Source organism: Camponotus floridanus, unplaced genomic scaffold, assembly GCF_003227725.1.
Source record: "Camponotus floridanus strain SB8 unplaced genomic scaffold, Cflo_v7.5 scaffold49, whole genome shotgun sequence".
Classification (NCBI taxonomy): domain Eukaryota; kingdom Metazoa; phylum Arthropoda; class Insecta; order Hymenoptera; family Formicidae; genus Camponotus; species Camponotus floridanus.
In genome coordinates this window covers 1,363,573-1,384,742 of record NW_020229647.1, presented here as the reverse complement: position 1 = coordinate 1,384,742, position 21,170 = coordinate 1,363,573, and the positions used below count along the sequence as shown (strand labels likewise).

The window sequence follows — 21,170 nt, the reverse complement described above, 5'->3', positions numbered from 1 at the left end:
GAATTTATCGGGTGTAAAAATTGCGGCGGTCCGATTTCGCCCGGCGGGGAAGCGTTATCTCGAAGAGCTCCCGCTCTGGTGGACAGATACCACGTCGAGCGAACACCTACCACGATAATAAGCGACTGACCCGATTCTAAAGTAGATGCACCGGGGTCAGTAACCTCAAGCGAGCACCGAAATACTCGCGCAATCAAATGAAAATGAGATCGCGACTCGTTACGACGTCAAAAATGACGGTTACCCGAGAGAGGGGGGAAGAGTGGAGGAAGGCTTCCCCACGGGAAGGGGTGCGCGGAGAGGATAGCGGAATGAGGGAGGAGGAGGAGGGAGAGTGACGTAACTGACTCGGAGGGTCGACGACCGGAGGGTTAATGCACCGGTCGCCTGATTTCAACCCTCCGGAAAAAGCGTCGACGTGCACCTCCACCGATGATTGTTTTGTCGCGAAGGTTTAAAGAGGAACTCTACTGTGTTAAAGAATCTCATTTTTCTCCCAAACAACACTTTTTCATCTTTTCGAGAAAACTGGTTACACAAAAGAATATTTCGGTATTATATATTATATATAAGTAGTGCTCAGTATGATTTTCCATAATTTGAGATATTGAACGAGAATCGAGTAGAGATATATTTTGTTAATTTTAATTTTTTTTCCCAATTGAAAGAGAACTCGCGTTCAACATCAAGAATGAAAACAATGCATATTTATCTTTTTAATAATTTCATTTACCATTTTGCATGTTTTAAAATTACCAAAAATTAATGAAAATATTAAACACTTGAAGATAAATATTTATTTCAAATCTCTGTACCGTTATGGTAGCAAGAGTAGAACAATAATAGCACCGTTTGAGTATTTTCGAACTGTAATCGATTTAACTCGGATTGAAATATTTAAGAGTGTGCATCTATTTTATTCTTCTTCACGATTCTTTAATAAACTGACAAATTATATATTTTCGATACTAAATTAGGAAGAAAATCCTGCAGAATAATGTGTTGCATATTTAGATTATTTATTTATTTAACACGTGAGCTATTAAATAGGTGCATCTTTGAATCCTGATAATTTGACATTTGATATTTTCGACATATCAACTTTTGTCGATTTTCAAAATATTCTCGAATATATACCGGTTAATAGAAATTGTATAAAATCTCGTACTTTGCGCGTGACGCTGTGTTACATTGGCGAGCTTTTTCCTACGGTGAAATTAATATCTCAGTGTTGCAATCCGCGTAACGCGAGGAGAAAAGTAGCATACTACCGATGAGACGGTAGAGCGAAATAGTGCAACAGTGGTGCGACCGAGCGACCTAGTCTTAAAGATATCCAACACTCTTCCGCGTTCTCTTCCCTTTCCACACAGCTCCTCTTCCAGTACCTTAAGACGGTCTACCGCTAGCGGCTAGGTCACTCGGTGGAGACTCGTTCGGTTTAGCGCCTCTTACGGCGCTGCGGCCATAAGTTACTGACCTAGTCAACCAACCGGGGGCCATGACTCTGCCCGACCGATTAGTCTCTCCAGTGAATTTCAGGCGTTGGAAAGGTGGTGGAAAGTGGAAGGACGGATAGAGGGGACGGAAAAATCCTTAGCCAGGTGTTTCCACATGGAATGCGGCCGATCTAGTTCTTTCTTTTTTCATGTCCTACAATAGAAGCGATGAAAGCAGAAGTACCTGCTCCGCGCCATGAATTGAAAGGTCCTTCCGATACTCTCACCTTCCCGCGGTTACAACGATGATCACTGGGTTTTTGGTTGACCCAACTCTATCTTTTATCTCCCTTCTTTCGGATCCTCCACCATAAAATATCTATTGCCGGTTCCGTTCGATGGGGACAAGTTATTAATCTATTATCGCTCTCTAAAAATTGCGTTTAAAGAGTATGCGGCTATTGTTTTGTCTAATCTCAACAATTATTATATTCAATATATCCGCATTGAAATCATATTATAATAATCAAATAATGGATTAATATATTAAAGAGCTTAATCAATTTTAAAAAACCGACAAGGATAAATTGAAATATAAAATCAATAATAAATATAAATATGATTATCAAGTTCTTTAATATCGTAACAAACTCTTGGAGATATTTTTATCTATAATAATAAATATTTTATAAAATATCACGTCGTAAAATTCATAACAATTGCATTCGAATCGGAAGCATATAAATGCGTATATCTTGGGTAAAAATTTGTAAAAGTAACCGTAAAGATTGGAAGAAAGATGACGATACGAAGCTGCCGCGCGAATGGTCTAAGTCGATCTGCGAGCGCGAACGATGCACAGCACCTGGTAGTATAACCACCTCCATCGCATCGCGTGTCGATGGGAGGTGGTAAAGTCGGCGGTGGGTAGTGGCGCCGTTCCTTCACTTCCTAAAACGCGGCGATAGCCAGTGCTATCCCACTTCCGGCCGAGTGTGTTGAAAGACGCGCGTACAGTCGAAACAAGAGAGACACGTCAAAGTCGGAGTATGATTTAAACAATTCGTGTAAACATTCGCGTCACCATTCGATCGAATGTTTATTATAATACGAAGATAATTAAAACACGAAATGCAACGATACTTGTACGATCTGAATGACATTTTTAGTATCTTTGAGCCCCAACTATCTTCTCGGCAATTTTTCATTTAGTTAGAATGTTAAGCTGTTAGGTCTGAAAATTGCTGACAGAAAGGGGATCTTTAGAAGGAATTTGAGATGTCACCCTGCTGCGAACCTTCTTCTGAATCTCTTTAACACGAACAATCCTTAGTGATAAAAAATCACATTTTCCGCCTGGTTTCACGCAAAATATATTACGCAATAGTTAAGTTCTTCCTTTCATCGTTTCTTTTATTCTTTTCCTGGAAGCGATGGCGACTGAGTAACATGAAAAATGGCGCAGAAGAGTAGTGAACGTCGTCAATTTTAAAATATACAAGGAAATGATTGATGTTTTTAATAATAAAAATAATAATAATAAAATAATAATAAAAAATAATAATAATAAATAATAATAATAAATAATAATAATAAATAATAATAAAATTGCACTAATCTTCATAATTGATAAAAAGTTCGACAGTCAACGGTCGCAATAGCCCTGACGATACGTAAATCGAAAACCTTGCCGATTGTGGGGGGACTACCGGGTCGTGAAGTAATTTCAAGGACCATCTCAAATCTCTTATGATTTCCGCGTGACCAAGGTTAACCCGTGCTCGGTCGACAGGTTCCTATGTAGCCTTGGTTTCTTGTCTCACGCATATTTACATTCACGCACTTTACATACATTCCTATTGGCCGTCTCGCGCATCTGCAATTTCGATATTCTTCAAGATATTTGTAGATTTTGAAAAACAAACAATTTTAAAACAACAGATTCTCTGGACAAGTTGATCTTACTTTAATGGAAATTTGATCACATATATATTTCTTGATTATATATATTCTATTACTTTTGATATATTTTAGACTTTTAAAATAATCTTTAATTAAAATCTCTTATTTCCGTCAAATTTTTGTACCTTTCGATTACAAGTAAATATTGATATCTATGTCAATAATATAAAGCAAGATCAATTTTCTCAGGAAAACATCTCGGCAAGCGTATCGAAATCGCTAAAACACAGCTCGCACTGTGATCGCTTGTGCGACATCGGATCCCGTCAGCGGAATGTTTGATTCGAAAATTCGATTAGACATTGTAACGTAACTCTTTTCGAATCGACGATAACGCTGACAGAATCGCTACGTAACTGACAACTGATCCGTCGGTACTCACCTTGCATCCCTCGCAGGAATGGACTCCATAGTGAAAACCGGACGCCTTGTCACCGCAGACTCGGCACAACACGGTGGTCCCGTCGAATTCTGAAACAAACGAGAGAAGCGCGTCCCGTTAATGCAGGTCGTCGCAACGATATCCTCTCCCGCGGCTTCCTCTCCACGTGCGACTGCGAGAGAAAGGTGGGAGGGAAAGAAGAACACTTTCTCCTCTCTCAGGCGCGCGTGCGGCTTGTTACAGCATCGCCGTATTATAACTTTCCGCTTTCACCGGCGGTCCTACCTATTTTTTTCGTCACGCTCGCACGCGCCTGCCTTAAATTGCATTACTTATCACGCCGTCGAAGAGATGGCGAACAATTGTCGCGTATTGTCGCGTACCTATATTGAGTTCGGGCTCGGGTTTAGCGGAGGAGACCGTTGAATCCATCGTCGGCATGCTGGGGCTAAGACGATGAGCGGCTACGTGCATCACGTGAAACGGACTAGACATGCCCTGAGCCGGTACCCTTGGCACGCTGGACGCGCGGGACGCGTGGCTGGACACGCCGGCGACTAGCGATTCGGATGCGGGTGACGTTGCCAGCGTGTCCTGCGCGCTACTGTCCGCAATAAGGATCATGTTTCGAGAAAGGAAGCTATCGCCTCGTCAGTGTTCTCTCGTCCTGGACGGAAACTCCATCCGTTTCGCTCACGACACTGCACTGACAACGATCAGGTCCACATTCGCGATATCGGTCCACTGATTCTCATCTCGCTCTCACTGTCACCACGCTCACTGATCGGATCACTAACGAATATCGATTCGGGCGCTCGCGCGCCAACTTCCGCTCCGCGGCGTGCGAGAGATCGGTACGATCTGCGGCCGTGCAAAGGTTACGGCCAGGTGTTATAGCGATGCTCGCCGGCAGACGCGACGAATGGTAACCTGAAGAGAGAGTGAAAGTAAGTCTTCGCTCGAGGGAGGTTCGCGTTGGTCTGACTCGTGTTCGGCGCTGCCGAGTATTGGTTACCTGGGGGCCGTGCAGCCCTTACTCGGCAACTCTGACCAACTCGAAGGTGGGGAGGGATTGATGTGCCTGCTCGCTTGCCAGGCTATCGCAGGCTACCTCGACCATCTACAATGTCTACGCCCTGGCTACCTAGTATGTAGTAGAGGACACCCAACACCGTGCTCCGTACGCTCTCTTACAGGGCCCCCCGAGAGAGTTCATCGTATTTTCAATGCTGGAGGTCACTGACAAGTCGCTGCGGGCCCCCAGAGCTGTGCCGTCGCGACCGCGACGGGCCCGACCAATCGGTCGTCGGCTCGACGGGCCCTGCAGTCGCGCGATTGGTCCGGCATCTTCCCCACCGCATCTACCGCGACCAGCCGGCGGGGTCTCCTTCCTCCCGTTGGAGGAAGTTCATCGGCCGAAACCTTGACTGAATTACCCCGCAGCGGCGGCCAAGGCCATGCGCCCTCTCGCTCGAGCTAACCGCGAGCGTAGTGATTGTCGCGTTGCTTTTCCGTCTCTCTCTCTCTCTCTCTTTCTCTTCCTCTCGCCTCTCTTTCTCTCTATTCCCACACTTGCTCCTCTCTCTTTCCTTATGTCTCTATATCGCGCGAACGTTCTTCCTCTTTGCTCTTTTTTTCCTTCCTTCTTTTTTCATATTAGTATATACTATATACAACCGTCCTCTTTTTTTTCATCGCGATATACGCTCCGCTTTGTTTCCTCGTACTTTCCTCCTCTCGCGCGCGTGAAAAATTTTAATTCTTGCGCAAGGATTTAAGAATGTCATAATTTTTATATTACCAAAGAATTATTCGTAATAACGTCAGTTGTAATAATTTAGTCTAATTAATTTGATTGATCTAATTAATTTGATTTAATAAAATATTATATAAAATTTGTCATCAAGATTCACATTTATGAACGAAAAAATGACCGTCGCATATATGTTTGTACGAAAAATGTGATGACGATTCGACATACTCGCTGAATCAGATTGAAAGATCAAGTTGAGGTCGCTATTTTAACATAAATATACTTGATGTTCCGATCGCATTCTCATAGCTGTTTATCGGTTTTCTTACGTCGCATCAAATTACTGCTGATAAAACCGAACCGGATATCAAACCTACTAGTTATTGATTCTCTTTAGTTACGCAATAAGAATGGAAAAATTTCGCTTAAATATTAAAATAAGCTGCGCATGTATAAAACTAAATTTACTAATTATTAATAAGTATTTCTTATAAAAAAATTAAATATTTGCGGTAATCAAATCTCAAACTAAATTACTATTTATGCAAAATTATTTAGTTATCTAATAATATTTGATTATTTAATGATGCGCAAGAGAAAATTTTGGAGAAAAATATGCTTTTGTATAGAAAAAAATAAAGAGCGAGGTCAATTGCACTGTTGTAAACTCACGACAAAACAAATTGCGTTAATAAAAATGTGTCTTTTACTCCAAACATCCTTTGGACTATATTTTTTGATTTATTGTCAATATTATTACTTGCTTATACACACGAAGACAATTGTCGAAGACAATTAAAATTCATACATTTATAAGATTATAAATGCACAGGACAAAACAAATTTTTCTTTACAAGGACACGTTGTACAATATACAATAGGAAGGTTAGCAATCAGGTTCAAAGGGACAACACATTGAGGAAAGGGTTATATGATTTTCTATACTATCGAATCTTCGATTTTTAAGGCGATTACTCGGTTTTTTCTCTTTTACGAAAATATCGTGTTTCCAGAACCTAAAATATCCTGCCATGGAAAATCTTTGAATGCACTTCCTGTCAGTCTGAAGAATCTGTACGGCTGCGAATCGAATGTGAACATTTGAGGGTATTGAATTATGCGAAGATTTCCGTAATGCCGTGTCAACTTTACTTTCATTATTACAAAATAATTCGTAATATATTCGTAAATTATATGAGACAAACATTCGCATTGATTCTCCTTATGTTTCATCCCAGGTTGTATAAATGAAAAGTAAAAATGTAGCTGTATTTTTTCATTCTATCGCGCTTCCTGTAAATGGTTGCGATGTATTATCTAGTATTTTTGAAAGAGAGTTGCTCTTTGGTTAACCGACGCTTATTGAGCACAATAAATCGTCTCTCCGTGAGGTAGATTTACGCGCCTATTTTGTTGAAACATTTCTTCACGCTCTCTTACTCGGCTACGAACTCGGACAGACCTCGAATGTAATGGCCGCGACGACGGAGGTCAGACGATGGCGTTTCCTTGAAATCGGGTAGTGACCTGCAGCCACGCACATTTATATGCAACGAATACACCATGACCCTCGCATCTATTTTTAATCGATCGTACTGTAAAGCTATCGCACGTGTTGTTATTACGTTCTTTTCCTTTAAGCATCGTGTCAGAGAATATTACAATCTCGGACGTGAAGAGAATTTGATGGCTCATCTTCGCCGACACGTTTCATAGAATGTTGAAATATAATTGTGCGGATTATTTTCTTCGGGATAGACGCGCGAATAATTATTATGATAGTCGATGATCCTCGGGGGAAAAAAATTAATAAGACTAATAAAAAAATTTCACAACGTTGGATCATTAATTACGTCGCATTCATAAAGACGTAGGTGAGCTTCTTCGCTTTGCCTGGTTCTCGCGTTTGAATTACATGACTTTCCGCCTTCGCGTACAGCTTAATGGATTCGTTTTAGCAATTATGCAAATGGGATTATCGGCGTTTGCATTGTGTATCAAGATGATTCGCGATTCCTCGGTCTCGCTGTAATGGAATAGTAACGCGCAGCGATGCATGTAGAGGAGGCGCGCGGATAAAAATGTAACAAGCAGAGCCACGTAATTAGAGGTTGCCTCTCCGCGGAGAGCCAACCGAGGATTGCATTGTCTACCGTCCGTGTCCTTGGCACTGAGCGACCGGTCGCCGACTTCATCGTCGCTTTGCCTCCATCAAGATTCCCGGCTTCCTACCAGCTTCTGATTATTGCACAATCACGATGCAAACGTCAAAGGTCCCACATACTATTCGTTCTGACGGAATAGCTTGATTCTTTCGTCCATGAATTTTTTACTAAATCATTTGTACCTTAAACCTTCGATTTAAAAAGAAGGCGAGTCAATTTATCACGACGGTTGCGCTGCATAATTGTCGTGCGAGAGAAGAGTACTGTTTGATCTGAACGCTACTTTCGCGCGATTCGCGGCTTAACGGAGTGTATAGTCGCGAATACATAAGCCTGGCGCACATTGGCATGAACGCCGATCGTCGCGTATATGTCGTACCGCTGAGTAATATGGCGATACTTCCGCAGTGGGCGCTATGGGGCAGGCTATGGGCATAACGGTGCGCACGGCGCGTCACGCATATGCGTGCGTGATGTCACTGAACCTGGAGCAGCAGCAGCAGCAGCAGCAGCAGTAAGAGCGAGTGCACGTATATACAAACTCGCAAGAATACCACGCGACTGTTGCGTCTTGTCGCTTTGTGTGCTGTACTTTACATGTACCGAGATGTATTTCTGCATCGCACGCGCTTCATCCATTTTTCTTACGCGTCCACAAGACTGTGCGACAAATTTAAAATTACAAAAAACTCACGGAAAAATAATCGATAATGATCTCTGGAGTACTGCCAACTTCCGGACCAGAAGAGAAGATTGTAAATCTTGTGAGAAAAAAATACTTGAAAATTGAAATATGCATACAAAAAGTACGTAGATTGTTCATTCGGAAACGCCATAAAATTTACGTGACCGCGCGCGTGCTTTTTCGGCATGAACGTTGAAGGGTCGGTTGTTCCAAAAAGAAAAGGAACGGAAGAGGATCGATGGGCGTGGAGAAGCAGCTGCGTTGCATCACGCGTGCACCCGCCGCACGGACATTAAGATGCGCGTTGTATTTCGTCGGCGTAATCTTTACAATGCGGCGCGTGTCTTCGATCATATCTCGCTCGGGGAAGCGCAGTGACTCAGGATATGTGTCAACGACGATGTGTCGTCGAATTTCTCGCTCACGATATTGACCGCGATTCCGCTATATTTCCAAATCGTTACATTTCTTAAAGACATCTGTATATTTTTATCCAATTAAAATTATTCTTCGGCTTTATTTTACTTGATAAAGCGATAAAATCTCTCGGTCAATTTTCAATAAGTTCAATTTTAAATTTGATGGTGATAAAACTTGTGTTAGGAATATCGAATTTATTCAAATGCTCTGTTTAAATTCATTAATTATGGAGTCGGTTGTGAAAATGACACGAGGGATTCTATTTGCGCTTGCTCGTTCGCTCGCGGCGAAAGAAAAATGGAAAAAGTAATTTCTCTGCTGGCGCCACGTGCTGGGTCGACCGATGGACGACTTGCGCCGCGACCTGCAAAGAAACACAAGGAGGCCGCTCGAGCACCTCGTTGCGTTCGCGAGCGAGCGCAAGCACACGCGCACGATCGCTCTCGCGTCTGTAAATGGTCGCGCGTGCAATTGACGCCGCGAAAGAAGCCTCGCGTCGTTCAGGTGGAATCTGGTGGAGGAACAAACGAGAGGAAGGCACGCAATGAGCCGACATAGATGTCTGCGATCGAGTACAGTTGCAACGGCGAAGTAAAGATGAGCGAGCCGAGGTGCGATTCGCGCGGTTCGTGCTAAAGAAAGAAATGCAATATCGCGCGCCATTCTGATCGCGAGTCCTAGGAAGGCTTCGATTTTCAAAGCCTCGGCATCTCGAACCGTTAGATCTTTGATGAACCAAGATGGACGAGTTACAGTAAAGTCCTGTCAGCCACGAATCTCGCCGATTCAGTGCAAAGAAAGAAATAGAACGTCGTGATTGAACGTTACACGTTCATCATTCTGATCGTGGAGTTTATCATGATTTCGATTTTCAAAATCTCATTTCCTCCAGCCATTATATATTGTCGACAAGGAAAAATGATCGAGTTATAATAGATTGCTGCTTATAAATTGGATCGCGTGGGTTAAGCGAACGCAAGAAGTGGGATATCGCGTTATCCTGGCTCTGTTCTAAGAATCAAGAGTACTCCAATCTACGAAGTCTTAGCTCCTTGAACCGTTAGATCCTGTACTTTATGAATAGCTGCATGTATCTTTGGATATTGCCAACTTTACATACACGAATGCTCAATGCACGTTGTATCTTAACATTTCTGAAAATTTAAAACGCGTTATTTAAGCTTTAATAGTAGTATAGGTCACCTTGTTAAAATTATTAAGATCATCGAAAGCGTCATTCGCGATGGTAAAGCCAAGGTGAACGGAAAGAAAAAGACGCCTTCTCGAGGAAACGACGTGGAACGTGAAGGTAAAAGGTAGTGTTGGCAAAAAGGAAGACAGAGAAGGAAAGAGAGCGAGAAAGAGTGAGAAGAGCAAGGAACGTGTGCCACTAGCCCCAGGCTGGCCTGCTTCGCATTGCTACTTTAAGACGCAAGTTGATTATAGCGAGTACCTTTACTTGTGGTCCCGCCTCCTCTCACGGATTGACGAACGGGCAGCCGTAGCAAACCGCTTTTTTCTTTCTCGATTGATCACGAAAAACGAGGAGAAACGAGGAGGCCGATCGTGCGAGCCTTCTAACATAAGCCGCTAACTGGGCTGACTGTGAGAAAGACGAGACCGTGTTTCTAGGGCTTGATTATCAGATTGATATAATCGGCAATTAATTTTTTTAATTTAATATTTTTGCAAAAAAATTTTTACGCGCGCAAATTTCGTTTTATTATTACTTTCTAAAAAGAGGCACAATATGTGTATATATAAATATATAGTGATTGATTTTAATGACAAATTTAGTTTATTATTTAGATGGAAAAATAAAAATATATTTACTGCTGCTACATGTGAAATTGTTTTTTTTTTAAATATTGCAAAACACATTATTTGTAAAAAGATTATAGGCCATTTACGACAGCTTTATGCACATACACAAAAAATGCAAATACTATAATGACATTGATAAGTATTTATTTATTTAAATATATATCTTTATTTAAATATATATTTTCATGTCTTTTAAATAATAAATATAGATGATGCAAAATATTAATACTTGGCAGAGGCATTTTTAACGTATATGTTTTGTACTATAATTTGTACTTTTTAATTTAAAAAAAAATAAAATAGATTTGAATATCAATTAAAATATATTTGAATAAAATATCTATTTTAATATAATGACATGTTTGTATAGCTTTCCATAATATTACGGTCAGCATTGGAAGTTGTAGAAAATTGTCTCGTAATGAAAAAATTATATATTTTATTCATCAGATTAGAAAGAATATAATAGAGCGTTAAATTAGAACGTAAAAATATCATAAAAATTCATTCGCCTATTTAATTCTGAATAAATAATCGAGAGTAAATCAAATATTGTAGATAATGGCGCGTAATGATGGAAACTAATTAAATTGTCGATTAAAGTACCAAGGTTAATGTGTTTGGCATGATGCAATATCGCGAAGAAATGGGGAAAAATCGTGAAGGATCCTGAATTTTCGCGGTCATCGATCCTAGAATGGCGAGAAGCTCTGAGGCGTGGTCTTCAGGAAGACAATGGATGCCGTGTCGGCGTCCTCGCGGTGCGTTGACCCAGAGAGCAGTCTGGAAACGATTAATGGGGGCTTTTACATAACCGGCCTTGCCGTTCTCGAATCTCGCGTGGTCTTGCCCCGTCGTGATCTCGCGGCGATCTAACTCATCGTCTGGCATCTGCATTGTGAGCCTTGCGACAATACGCGGCATGGGAACCGGTTTCGCGCAAAATGCGGGTATAGCGATGCACAGCGCGGACACTGGTTGCATCCGTTGCATCGAATGCGAGTTGCAGGGAAGGGGGGCTCTATGGCTCTAGTGGTGAGAAAGAACGTTTTAGTATATACAACATAAGATACTATCGCGTATATACAGGCTCGATGGAAGGCCGTCCCAAGCCCTTGCAGCGACACATGCGAAGTGTCAAACGCATCTGGTAGCAATCGATATTTCAATGTATAGCGTAATAATGTAATACCTATGTACGATCGGAGAAGCGACAAACTATTATTAGACAGTGAATTCTGCTCGAGCTTTTTATTCGCGTTTTAATGTCCCATTAAATGTAATAGACTGTGTAAATTATGAAATAATCATAAACTATCGATTTCTCGCGTACGATAGATTTAATTGGAGTAGAGAACCGTGTCGCGCGCCTCTGGATTCAGCATCGGTGGCGGTTGTCGCCGGGGTCCTCCGTCAAGTGGGCCGGAAAGCGAAACCAATCGTGACTACCGCGTCGCGGGCAGCGCGTTCTCGAGGAACAACCGAAAAGTTTGACACGGCGGGATTCAATGACCTCGTTGTCGCGGCAGCGGAATGCGCGTTTTCCGCGAATAGGGAGTCGCCGTTCGTTTGAAATTCCGCCGAGCGATAGGAAACGAGGTCCTCCACCTCGGCGGTGCAGCACAATTGGGTGTAGGAGGGTAGGGGAAGATCGGTCACGGGTGTATCGCGCCGAGTGTGGTTGCTAAGTCAAAATCGGTCTATCCGCGAAGCGAAGCTTCTTCATTCCGGGAGGCAAGGATAGGAGGAGAGAGAGAAGACCTGGGGGAGAAGTAGAGAGAAAGAGAGACAGAGAGAGAAAGAGGGAGGAGGCAGGCGGCTTCCGCGAATGTTACGGGACTGCATAGCGACGTGGGAGTGCAGCGACTGCATCGGCGCGCGCGTCTTGCACCGACACGTATGCACGTATGCACGTATATGTATATATGCGCACACACAACGCACGGTCTCGGGAGTGCGCCGACCCCTACCAGCTCGCAAAACGGTCAATGACCTCTTCGCGCCGTTCGTCCCCATCCCACCCCGCGCGACTCGCCGCGAACGAGCACCTGCGTCGACGCTGAACGAAACGCGCCGGGATTGTGCGGGGCGTCGCGACGCCCGGCACAAAACCCGGGGTGGCGAGCGCAGCGGCGAGTGCTCGTGCACCTTAGAGAGGATCGATTTTTCAAGCTTTAAGAGGAGATTGTCGATTTCGAAAGTTCAGACGAAATATAGAGACGGTGTCCCCCCCAATAAACTTCATTTTTAATCTTTTATATTTTCTTCTTTTTCTAACCAAGAGGGCAAATCGACGATATATAAAAAAAATACGGATAAATTAAAAAGAGGGAACAGAAACGTGTTTAAAAGTATGAATACAATTTAAGTAACGGAAGAGAAAAATTACGCAATGATCAATCTCTGAACTTTCTATGACGTCACTTGGCGCGATAAATTAATAGATATTCACGTCTCTAAATTAAATGCTCGGAGAATTGTTACGAGGTACCGCGAGGTCAATCGCATTTCGCACTTAGCGTGAGCTTTATGCGGCACGGTTAGAATCGGATAAAAGAAAAGCGAAGGAAGAAGGTGGGTTCGTTCCTCACCCTCTCCCTTCGGCCTCGTTAGATAGACACGCTTTTGCTTCCCGGTGCCTAAGAACGTTCGAGATGCGAATATAGGGAAGGAGGGAGGAGGAGGAGGAGAGAGGGTCGTTGGAAAAGTAGGAGAGAGGGCAGAAGGAGAATAAGAGAAGGAAGAAGAGGCGCAAGAGGAACAAGAAGAAAGGAGAGGCAGAAGAAGAGGGGAACGCATCCTCGGGGCCGTCCTAACGGTAGGGCGGGTCACTGCACGCGGCTACGCGAATGCAACTCTTTGCAGTTGCACCGCGAGCGCCTGGCAAAGACTTCTACCAGATCGTGTGCACCGGTGCAATGCCCTACCTAGGTGTAACGCTCCCAGCTGCCCTTACGTATCCTCGTCGTCGCGCGAACGCGCGTCCTTTTTCCTCCTCTCTCCTCGATCATCGTCCTCTACCACCTTCGAGTCCTTGAACTCTCTCGCGAAGGGCTCCGTTGAGAACACGAAGAGGCAGTCTCCCGAGATAATCGCCTCCGAAGATGTTCGAGGGCGCACCTGACTCTTCAAACGGTCCATGCCCGAGTAAAACGTTTGATTTTGTCATAAAATCGAAAATTAATTCTTTCGCGCACCCGCAGTCATCGAAACAAAATAAAATAATTCTTTTCAAATAAAATAAAAATAATAAAAATAATTCTTTAAAAATAAAAATAATTCTTTTCAATTTATTAAAATAAAATGTTTGTTTATTTTAAATCTGCAGAAATCATGGCGAGAATTTATCCAAGAAAATCTAGATTTATATAAAATTAAGAAATATATAAAAATATGAAGGGGAAGCTCTCTTTTTCGAAAAAATAAATCTAACCGAAAATATCAGGCGTCGTATTTTGAGATTAATGGACATCATCGGGACCCAGCGATCTCTCCGATTACAAATAACTCTTTCGTCACGCTGTCGAGAAAATTCATGGTGTTTCGTTGGTATGGAACGCGACGCGTAACAGTACTCCTACGTTTCTACGCTTAAGTACGCACAAATCCACGCGCTCGTACGTCCGAGAGGTACGTGCGTGCGTAAGAGCATGAATGACATAACGATCGTAGGAGTCGACCGTCGGCCGTTGACCCTAGATTGTTGGTACGTTACTAGCGTGTGTGCATCGGTTTTTTTTTTCTGGAAAAATTTGTATTTCTCTATCCTGTAACTTTTTCAATTATAGGGGAGAGTCGCGTAACTAGTACAGTGGTATCGCGAGTGGTCGTTAAAATTTTGCACACTGCTCCTTTACCCCTTTCTGTCTTAAGCACGCATGCGTGAGAGTAGCGAATAATACGAACGATCGAGAGTGTTCGGTCGTTGACCTTTGGCAAATGCATTCGCGATGCATCGCGTTTAAAAAGAATTCTCATTAAAATATCTTTTTTGCACGCGGATAGAAATAAATTTCTTATAATACGATTCACGCGATAAGAATTCTGATTATTACAACTAGACGATCGATCGCTTTGATATAAAATTGCAAAAACTTGTACCCGTCATAAATTTCAGAAATAATTTATCGAAGATTATTCATCTGGAAACGTTTCTCTCTTTCTAATATTTGGGTGAAAATTTAATTGAGAGATGCGAATATTTCAATAAATCCAAAAGTATAATTGTCATCAGCTGTCTCCTCTCAGATTACAACTGTAATTTATTTTACGAGAGCATCGAGTATGACAAATGGCACGATAATTCTGGTAGCAGTCGGAAATGGATGTCTCATAGTGAAGAGTGGCTTGGCGCGCTAAGCCTGTTTTTCTGACCCACATCGTCGAAAGTTCGTTGCCACTATAATCCAGACGTGGCGGTTACCTGCGCAGTTTTGTTAGATGAATGATCTTTTGCGTCATACGATGTGACCAGTGTTTTCGTTGATGTAATGTTTGGCGTGGTGGTAAGACACACGGCCGCCGTGTGTAGCGTGCATGATCATGGAGCCGGGAATGATTATCTGTCTCTAGATAGAGGTCGATCTACTTTCGGTGAATTAATACCCCGTGAATTAATAGATGAAATTAAAAGAAGAAGAATATTATTAGTATTTACATCCATATTCTGTTAAAAATTAATAGCGCTCACGATTAACGCGTTATTTTTAAGAAAATTGGTTATTTTAAATTGTATATATTTTATATAAACATTTTCAGACGTGCAAGAACATTTAACTTAAATATATCTCGCTAAAAGCGCGCGAGGAAGACGTATCGAACATCTGATTTGCGCTATGAAAATAGGCACTTTAGCACGCCATGCGTGGTATATTTTCCAAATTGCTCTAGATTATACGCGGTCTTTGCAGTAAGTCGCTTTTTCGATTTCCTCCCCGACAGCTTTCAATGAAAAAGCGAGTCTCGTTTCGCGACTTGCTCGATCATCGAAGGTTCTCGATTTCGGGGCACCGGCAATGAGAAGGAGGCGATGAACTCGGTCATCGGGCAACAAACTGCAAGCCCCACTAGCTCGCCATCGTGGCTTCCTCTTTGCTTCTCGCTCGTTCCCTCCCTCGAGCCTTCGTTTCGCATTTCTCTTCCTCTCCTTCTCCCTCTTTTTCTCTTTGCCTCCTTCTCTTTCCGATTGCACGACGCACACACGCGTATTACTCCGTATACGAGGTAACGCTGCTTCGAGGGACGCTTGACCGTGAACTTCTCGATGTTTCTTCGGGATTTCTCGCGCGGAAATCGGGAGGAATCGCGCCGACCGCGTGACGCTCCCTTGCGATTTCTTACGGCCGGTATCCTGAGAGAGGAGAGATAAAGTGGATGCTGAGCGAGCCTTTACATTTTTCAATCCTTAGTTATAGTTCCTTATTACAGTTTCTCATATCCTTACTTGGATTACTAAATTTTCTTGAAATCTCATGTATCCTTTTAAAATTCTCAGGTATTTCAGATATCTTGTATTTTGACATTTTTAATCTTTAGATATTTTATTTAGAAGAGAGACACGGATTAAATCGATTGTAATCAAAAAATTTGATAAGAATGTGTTACATTTCCACTATATATTGATATTATTGAGGGCAAATTTTAAAAAAAGTTTAAGAAACATTTATGGATGCCAAATGCATCGCAATGATTTATTAGATTAATTTTCTTATCAAATGATTATTGTTGTTTTTTGATGAACGACACGAATCGACCATTAACATTGATAATTTATGAACGGTGAAACGTGACGTCGCGTGAAACCGATCCCACCACTTCTTCATCCATTTCGAACCTTTCTTGTCGTGTGATAAGCTCACGCGTAGCGGTTTCTCCCGCGTTCTCTAATAATGTTTTAGACAGACGATAATAGCAGATCAATAATTTGTAGATGGAAGTACCAATTCCGTTTGATAGCGATTTAAAAGCAAATATCTCGCATCTCAAGATTTACAGCATTTGTCGTTTTCTCTATCTCGCCGTTCTTTCTAAGGCTAAGTATAATGTTAAGATAAACCGTGTGAATTCTGCCGTTCCCGGAAGAAGCGAGAACAGTGTTGATTCGACGTTGAAGTAATCCCTGGCGAGGGATGTACGGAGAATACAAGAGGAAAGGACGAAGGAGGAAAGGCGCAGGAGACAGGAGGAGGGCGTTAGGCAGGAATCTCGTGTGCAATTACTTCAGGGTACATCTAACCAGGGCTATGCACTCCGCGGGCGAGGGCCTCCTGACAAACGGTGAAAAAGCCCGTAGCGTAACCGTTGCTGTTGCTGCTGCATAGCACATTGACGTCGTTGCTAGTGTGGGTTACCTGGTTAGTGACCGGCCAACCGAGTTCACTGGCATCGGCCCTCTTCCAGGTTGGCTAATCTTGCGACGAACGGAGAACGCCTGCTCGCCTGCCTGACTCGCTCCTTCGTCTTTCCCCTCTCTTCGGCCGCCTTCTCTTCTTCCTTCTTCTTCTTCCTCTTCTTGCTCCTTTTGCTCTTCTTTGATGGGAAATTCCCTTGGCGATTTCTACCACGGCTTTCATTATTTCCGACAAGCTGATGAAACAATTGGTCATCAACTTGTACACTTATTAATCTCACGTAATCAAAAAAATATTCATCATCATATTAGAGGGTTACGTCGAAAATTTGCCATTATTCGTCAAAAGCCTTCTTCTCTGATTTTATATTAGTTATAGTAGAATATTAAAAATGCGCAGTTTTAATTTTGTACTGTTCTTGAATTAAAATCTCTAGAAAATATCTCGCGATAGATTTTTCAATACGATTATTATTTATTAATGACAGGATTCGGAAGATTGAATAACTGTTAAAGAGGAACATACACATACGACGTACGAAATTTACCAATGATTCACTGTGTTTCAGTATGATTCGTATTCTAACTATCTATTCTGTCCGATCTCTGCGAATGACGCACCGAGTCATACGTTTCAACGTTTATCGTTAACGACACGCGTTAACTCGTCCGCACGTGCGTGCGACTCGTTACAAGCAGGTTACAGGTGAAGTAGGTGCAACGCGTGTCATCAGATTTATCGTACAAATAAAATTACAGGATTGTGCTCCAGTATTTTTTTACACTTAAGTTTTCTATCGTTTCAGGCTGCAAAGACCGACATTTAGTTATGATATAAAGTATGAAATAAATTTTGCAATTTGAACGAAGGAAAATGGCAAAGTTATATTTTTGCGAAATCTTGGCTGGCAAAATACTAGTACAAAGTATCATATATTTCACATACGATTTTGCGTAGGAATTTAACAGTTTGTCTTGTAATTCGCGTTAATCACGCATGAAATAAGCAATTTATCGACTCGTTCGTCGATTCCTCATTCAATCGCGACGAGTATTAAATTAAACAGCGACCGTGAACCTACTTTTTGCGCAGCTTTTTGTCTATCAATCCTTGGACTCGCCTACCTTGGGATTTGACGCTCGTCTCTGCGCAGGTTGACCTCGGCGGGAATGAAAAGGATGTCGTAAGGACATCGACTACCAGTCGTTTTATTTTTATTTTTCGAACGCTTCAGGAGAGACTTCGAGTCGCAGATTTTTATCAAACCACATAAATAGTAGCGATCCTTGAAATTAACCAAATAAATCTTCCATTCTCGAAATTTTCGACGTTTAATTCACTGAATTTTTTGAATCTTACGTGATGATTTTTTACGATTAAAATTTTCCATTAATTATCTAGGATAATAATAGATAATAGGGACACTTGTCCTCGTTTTATCCTGAAGCATACGCGACGAGTTCGACAAGTGCCGAGGACAATGCGCTCGAGCCGAGTCGCTTCGGCATCGGTCAGTGGCCGTGTGCCTTGGACGGTTACGTATCACGTATTCACGATGCGAACTCTTCTTTGATCGGTCATCGGCACGACCCTCGACCATCATGTGCACACGCGCGAAGCGCTGTCAGGGCGGTGGGCTTCAGTAATCCGTACGCATGCACACGTTCGTCGATACCGCGTGCATTCACCCCAGGGCACTAGACTACTAGGGGTAGTAGTCGTCATATTTACCGCATTCAAATTTTAAAACGTCGCTGCTCGAGCTTATCGTCACGAAATTATAACTTTTCTTCTCACGACGTAACGTTTATTTCTATTAATTTGTAAATATTCTTTAAACAATATATACAATTATATACGAAATATTAATTAAGCGAAATATTTATTTACACAAACAATAATACATAAATGGATATAATGATGATGATAAACGAATCAAAATTGGAATTTGGCGAATAAAAGCAAAGCGCACGGAAGCTTAATCGAATAGAATCTCATAGCCTCTTTTCGAATCACTTGTAATGTACATCTCGGTAGCATAAGATGGAACGGAAACACTGAACGGTTCAGCCATTGACATTCTTCAGTGGGCATAATTGTTTGCCTCGTTATGCAGCCACATATTAGAGGTAATCTAGGTTGCAACAATCATTTTAATAATCGAACGGGTAAAATAGCAACGGAATTATAATTATTTTGCGAAAATACCAAATTTCGATTAGAAAATATTTAATAAGGTACAAAGGAAAATTTAAGTTTTCCATCGTGTAAAGTTCAACCGTTTAAAAAATTGTTTGTTAGTAAACAAATTATTATTTTATATATGTATATATTGCTCTATCTTCCCCCGAAAAAACGTTTGATATAACTGAAAGGAATATTAAGTCATATTTAACACGCAGAAATATTTTAATCATCAGTTTAACAAATATTGTCTGACGAGCAATTAGAAGGTTGCAAATAAAAATGAAAATTTGCCGCAAGGATGAAGAGCGAGCAAAGACGGCGTGCATAGCTAAACCTGAACTGTGCTCCAGATCTGCCGAGTGCTCTAAATTCATAAGTACGGCGCGATCGAGTCCACTCGAGGCATCGAGTGCTCGCTCTTATTCGCATGCTTGGAGTGCTGCGCGACGCGAGCGCGAGCGCGAAAATGGGAGAAGACCATAGTGGTTCGCGGGTGGCGAGGAGTGGGAGGAGGGAGGTTAGTGAACGCAACTGGACGTCGGTCACTCACCTCCAACCATATTGCTCCACATCCGCGGAAGATAAAGCGAGAGGGGAACAAGACGCGCGCTGGTGGCTGGACCACATGGCAGAAAACAAAGACAAAGTTGTGCACCGGGGGAAAGGATGCGCGAAACCGGTGTTTATAATTATGTAATTGTCTCGCGAGAAATTGTCTCTCGGTCGAAATTTCGTTCCCCGTCTCACCTTCCACCACTGATCGCATAGATTGCATCGCTGCCGTCTTATCTAGCAATCGCTCCGATAATCGGGGAAGGAAATTGAACGGTCGAGCGTGTTGACGTTGCTTCATCGGCGCATTTATTTACGCGTCTCGAAGATATAGAGCGTTTGTATAATTACACGCCACTCATAAGGCGAATGTTCGCCGCCACGGCGAGAGTGTCACGAAACAATGCACGATAGCGTGCCGGAGAAAGTCTCGTGAGAGAGTATATCTGGGAAAGCCAATCGCCGTCGCATGACGAGTACGACTTACAACGCGATACGTATTTTTCGTAGGCTAACGAGCGACGGAATAGTACTCTCGTGATAGAAATGAAGAGATCTTATCGCTTCCTCCTTTTCTCGAATCGCCGATTATAAAAGCTTGGAAGTTAATTCAGCTTGGAAGTTAATTCAGCTTACTCTGCTTTACTTGTAACGTGTATCATTCAAAAAAATGATCTTGCAACTATAGCAAAAATTTTCTAGGTGCGAAAAATTAACTGAGACAGATAAACGATTAGTAAATATTGTATATATGTTGCACGTAATCAATCTAAATGACAGAGACAGAATTTATATCTGAACTGTTGTTTGTGAAATTTAGAAAGAAAGTTTTTTCTGTGGCGTCTATCCATATTACGATCAATTCATACTTGTTATAAAGTTCGGCTGTAGTACACAGAAAATACTAGCAGCAAGAACAAATGAATATATAATCCTAAATTTTCTAGCAGATATTGCTAAAATGTTACTGCTATAAATTCTAGCTGTGACAAACGATATTTTATCAGATACAAAAAATAGCGATAAATTTTGGTTGCGACATCTAGAAATCTATCTACATTAGCAAAACATTTTTTTGAGTGTAGCACAGATCTAATAAGATGATGAGAGTCTACTTTTTTTTTTTTAGAGAAATCCGAATATACCGTACACGACGTGTAAACTTTCAGCTATGAATTCCGTACCTTGAATTTATACAGACGCTCTATTCCCGTTTCAACGATCGCGTTCGCGATTTTCTGCTCGCGAATGCGAGTCCCTTCCGGGCTGTTAGGACCGCTCGCGGTAACGAGCAACCGATGGGACGGACTATTGGTCGGTCCCCGTGGTGCTGCGTTGGCGTGGTCCCGCATTAGCATCGATATAGCGAGGGTCAGGTCGGGTTCGCTGAACTCGATGCACCGTGTCGGTGCATCGTGCGAAACACGGCGCGGCGTCCGCGCGAGGAATGA

The 21,170-nt window shown here is 42.2% G+C and overlaps 1 protein-coding gene across 4 annotated transcripts in view; it reads right to left on the bottom strand.

The window, feature by feature from the left end:
- The window catches only part of LOC105253476 (nuclear hormone receptor E75), an 89,670-nt gene that overhangs the window by 11,760 nt on the left and 56,740 nt on the right, over positions 1 to 21,170 (bottom strand). For 3 of the 4 annotated variants that reach the window (XM_011261546.3, XM_025412221.1, XM_011261545.3), the window contains exon 2: positions 3,784 to 3,872. In XM_011261546.3, the coding sequence (XP_011259848.2) occupies positions 3,784 to 3,872 (89 nt within the window). Of the gene's footprint in view, positions 1 to 3,783; positions 3,873 to 4,166; positions 5,320 to 21,170 lie in introns of those variants that run through there. The other variant, XM_025412222.1, reaches the window with a different exon arrangement.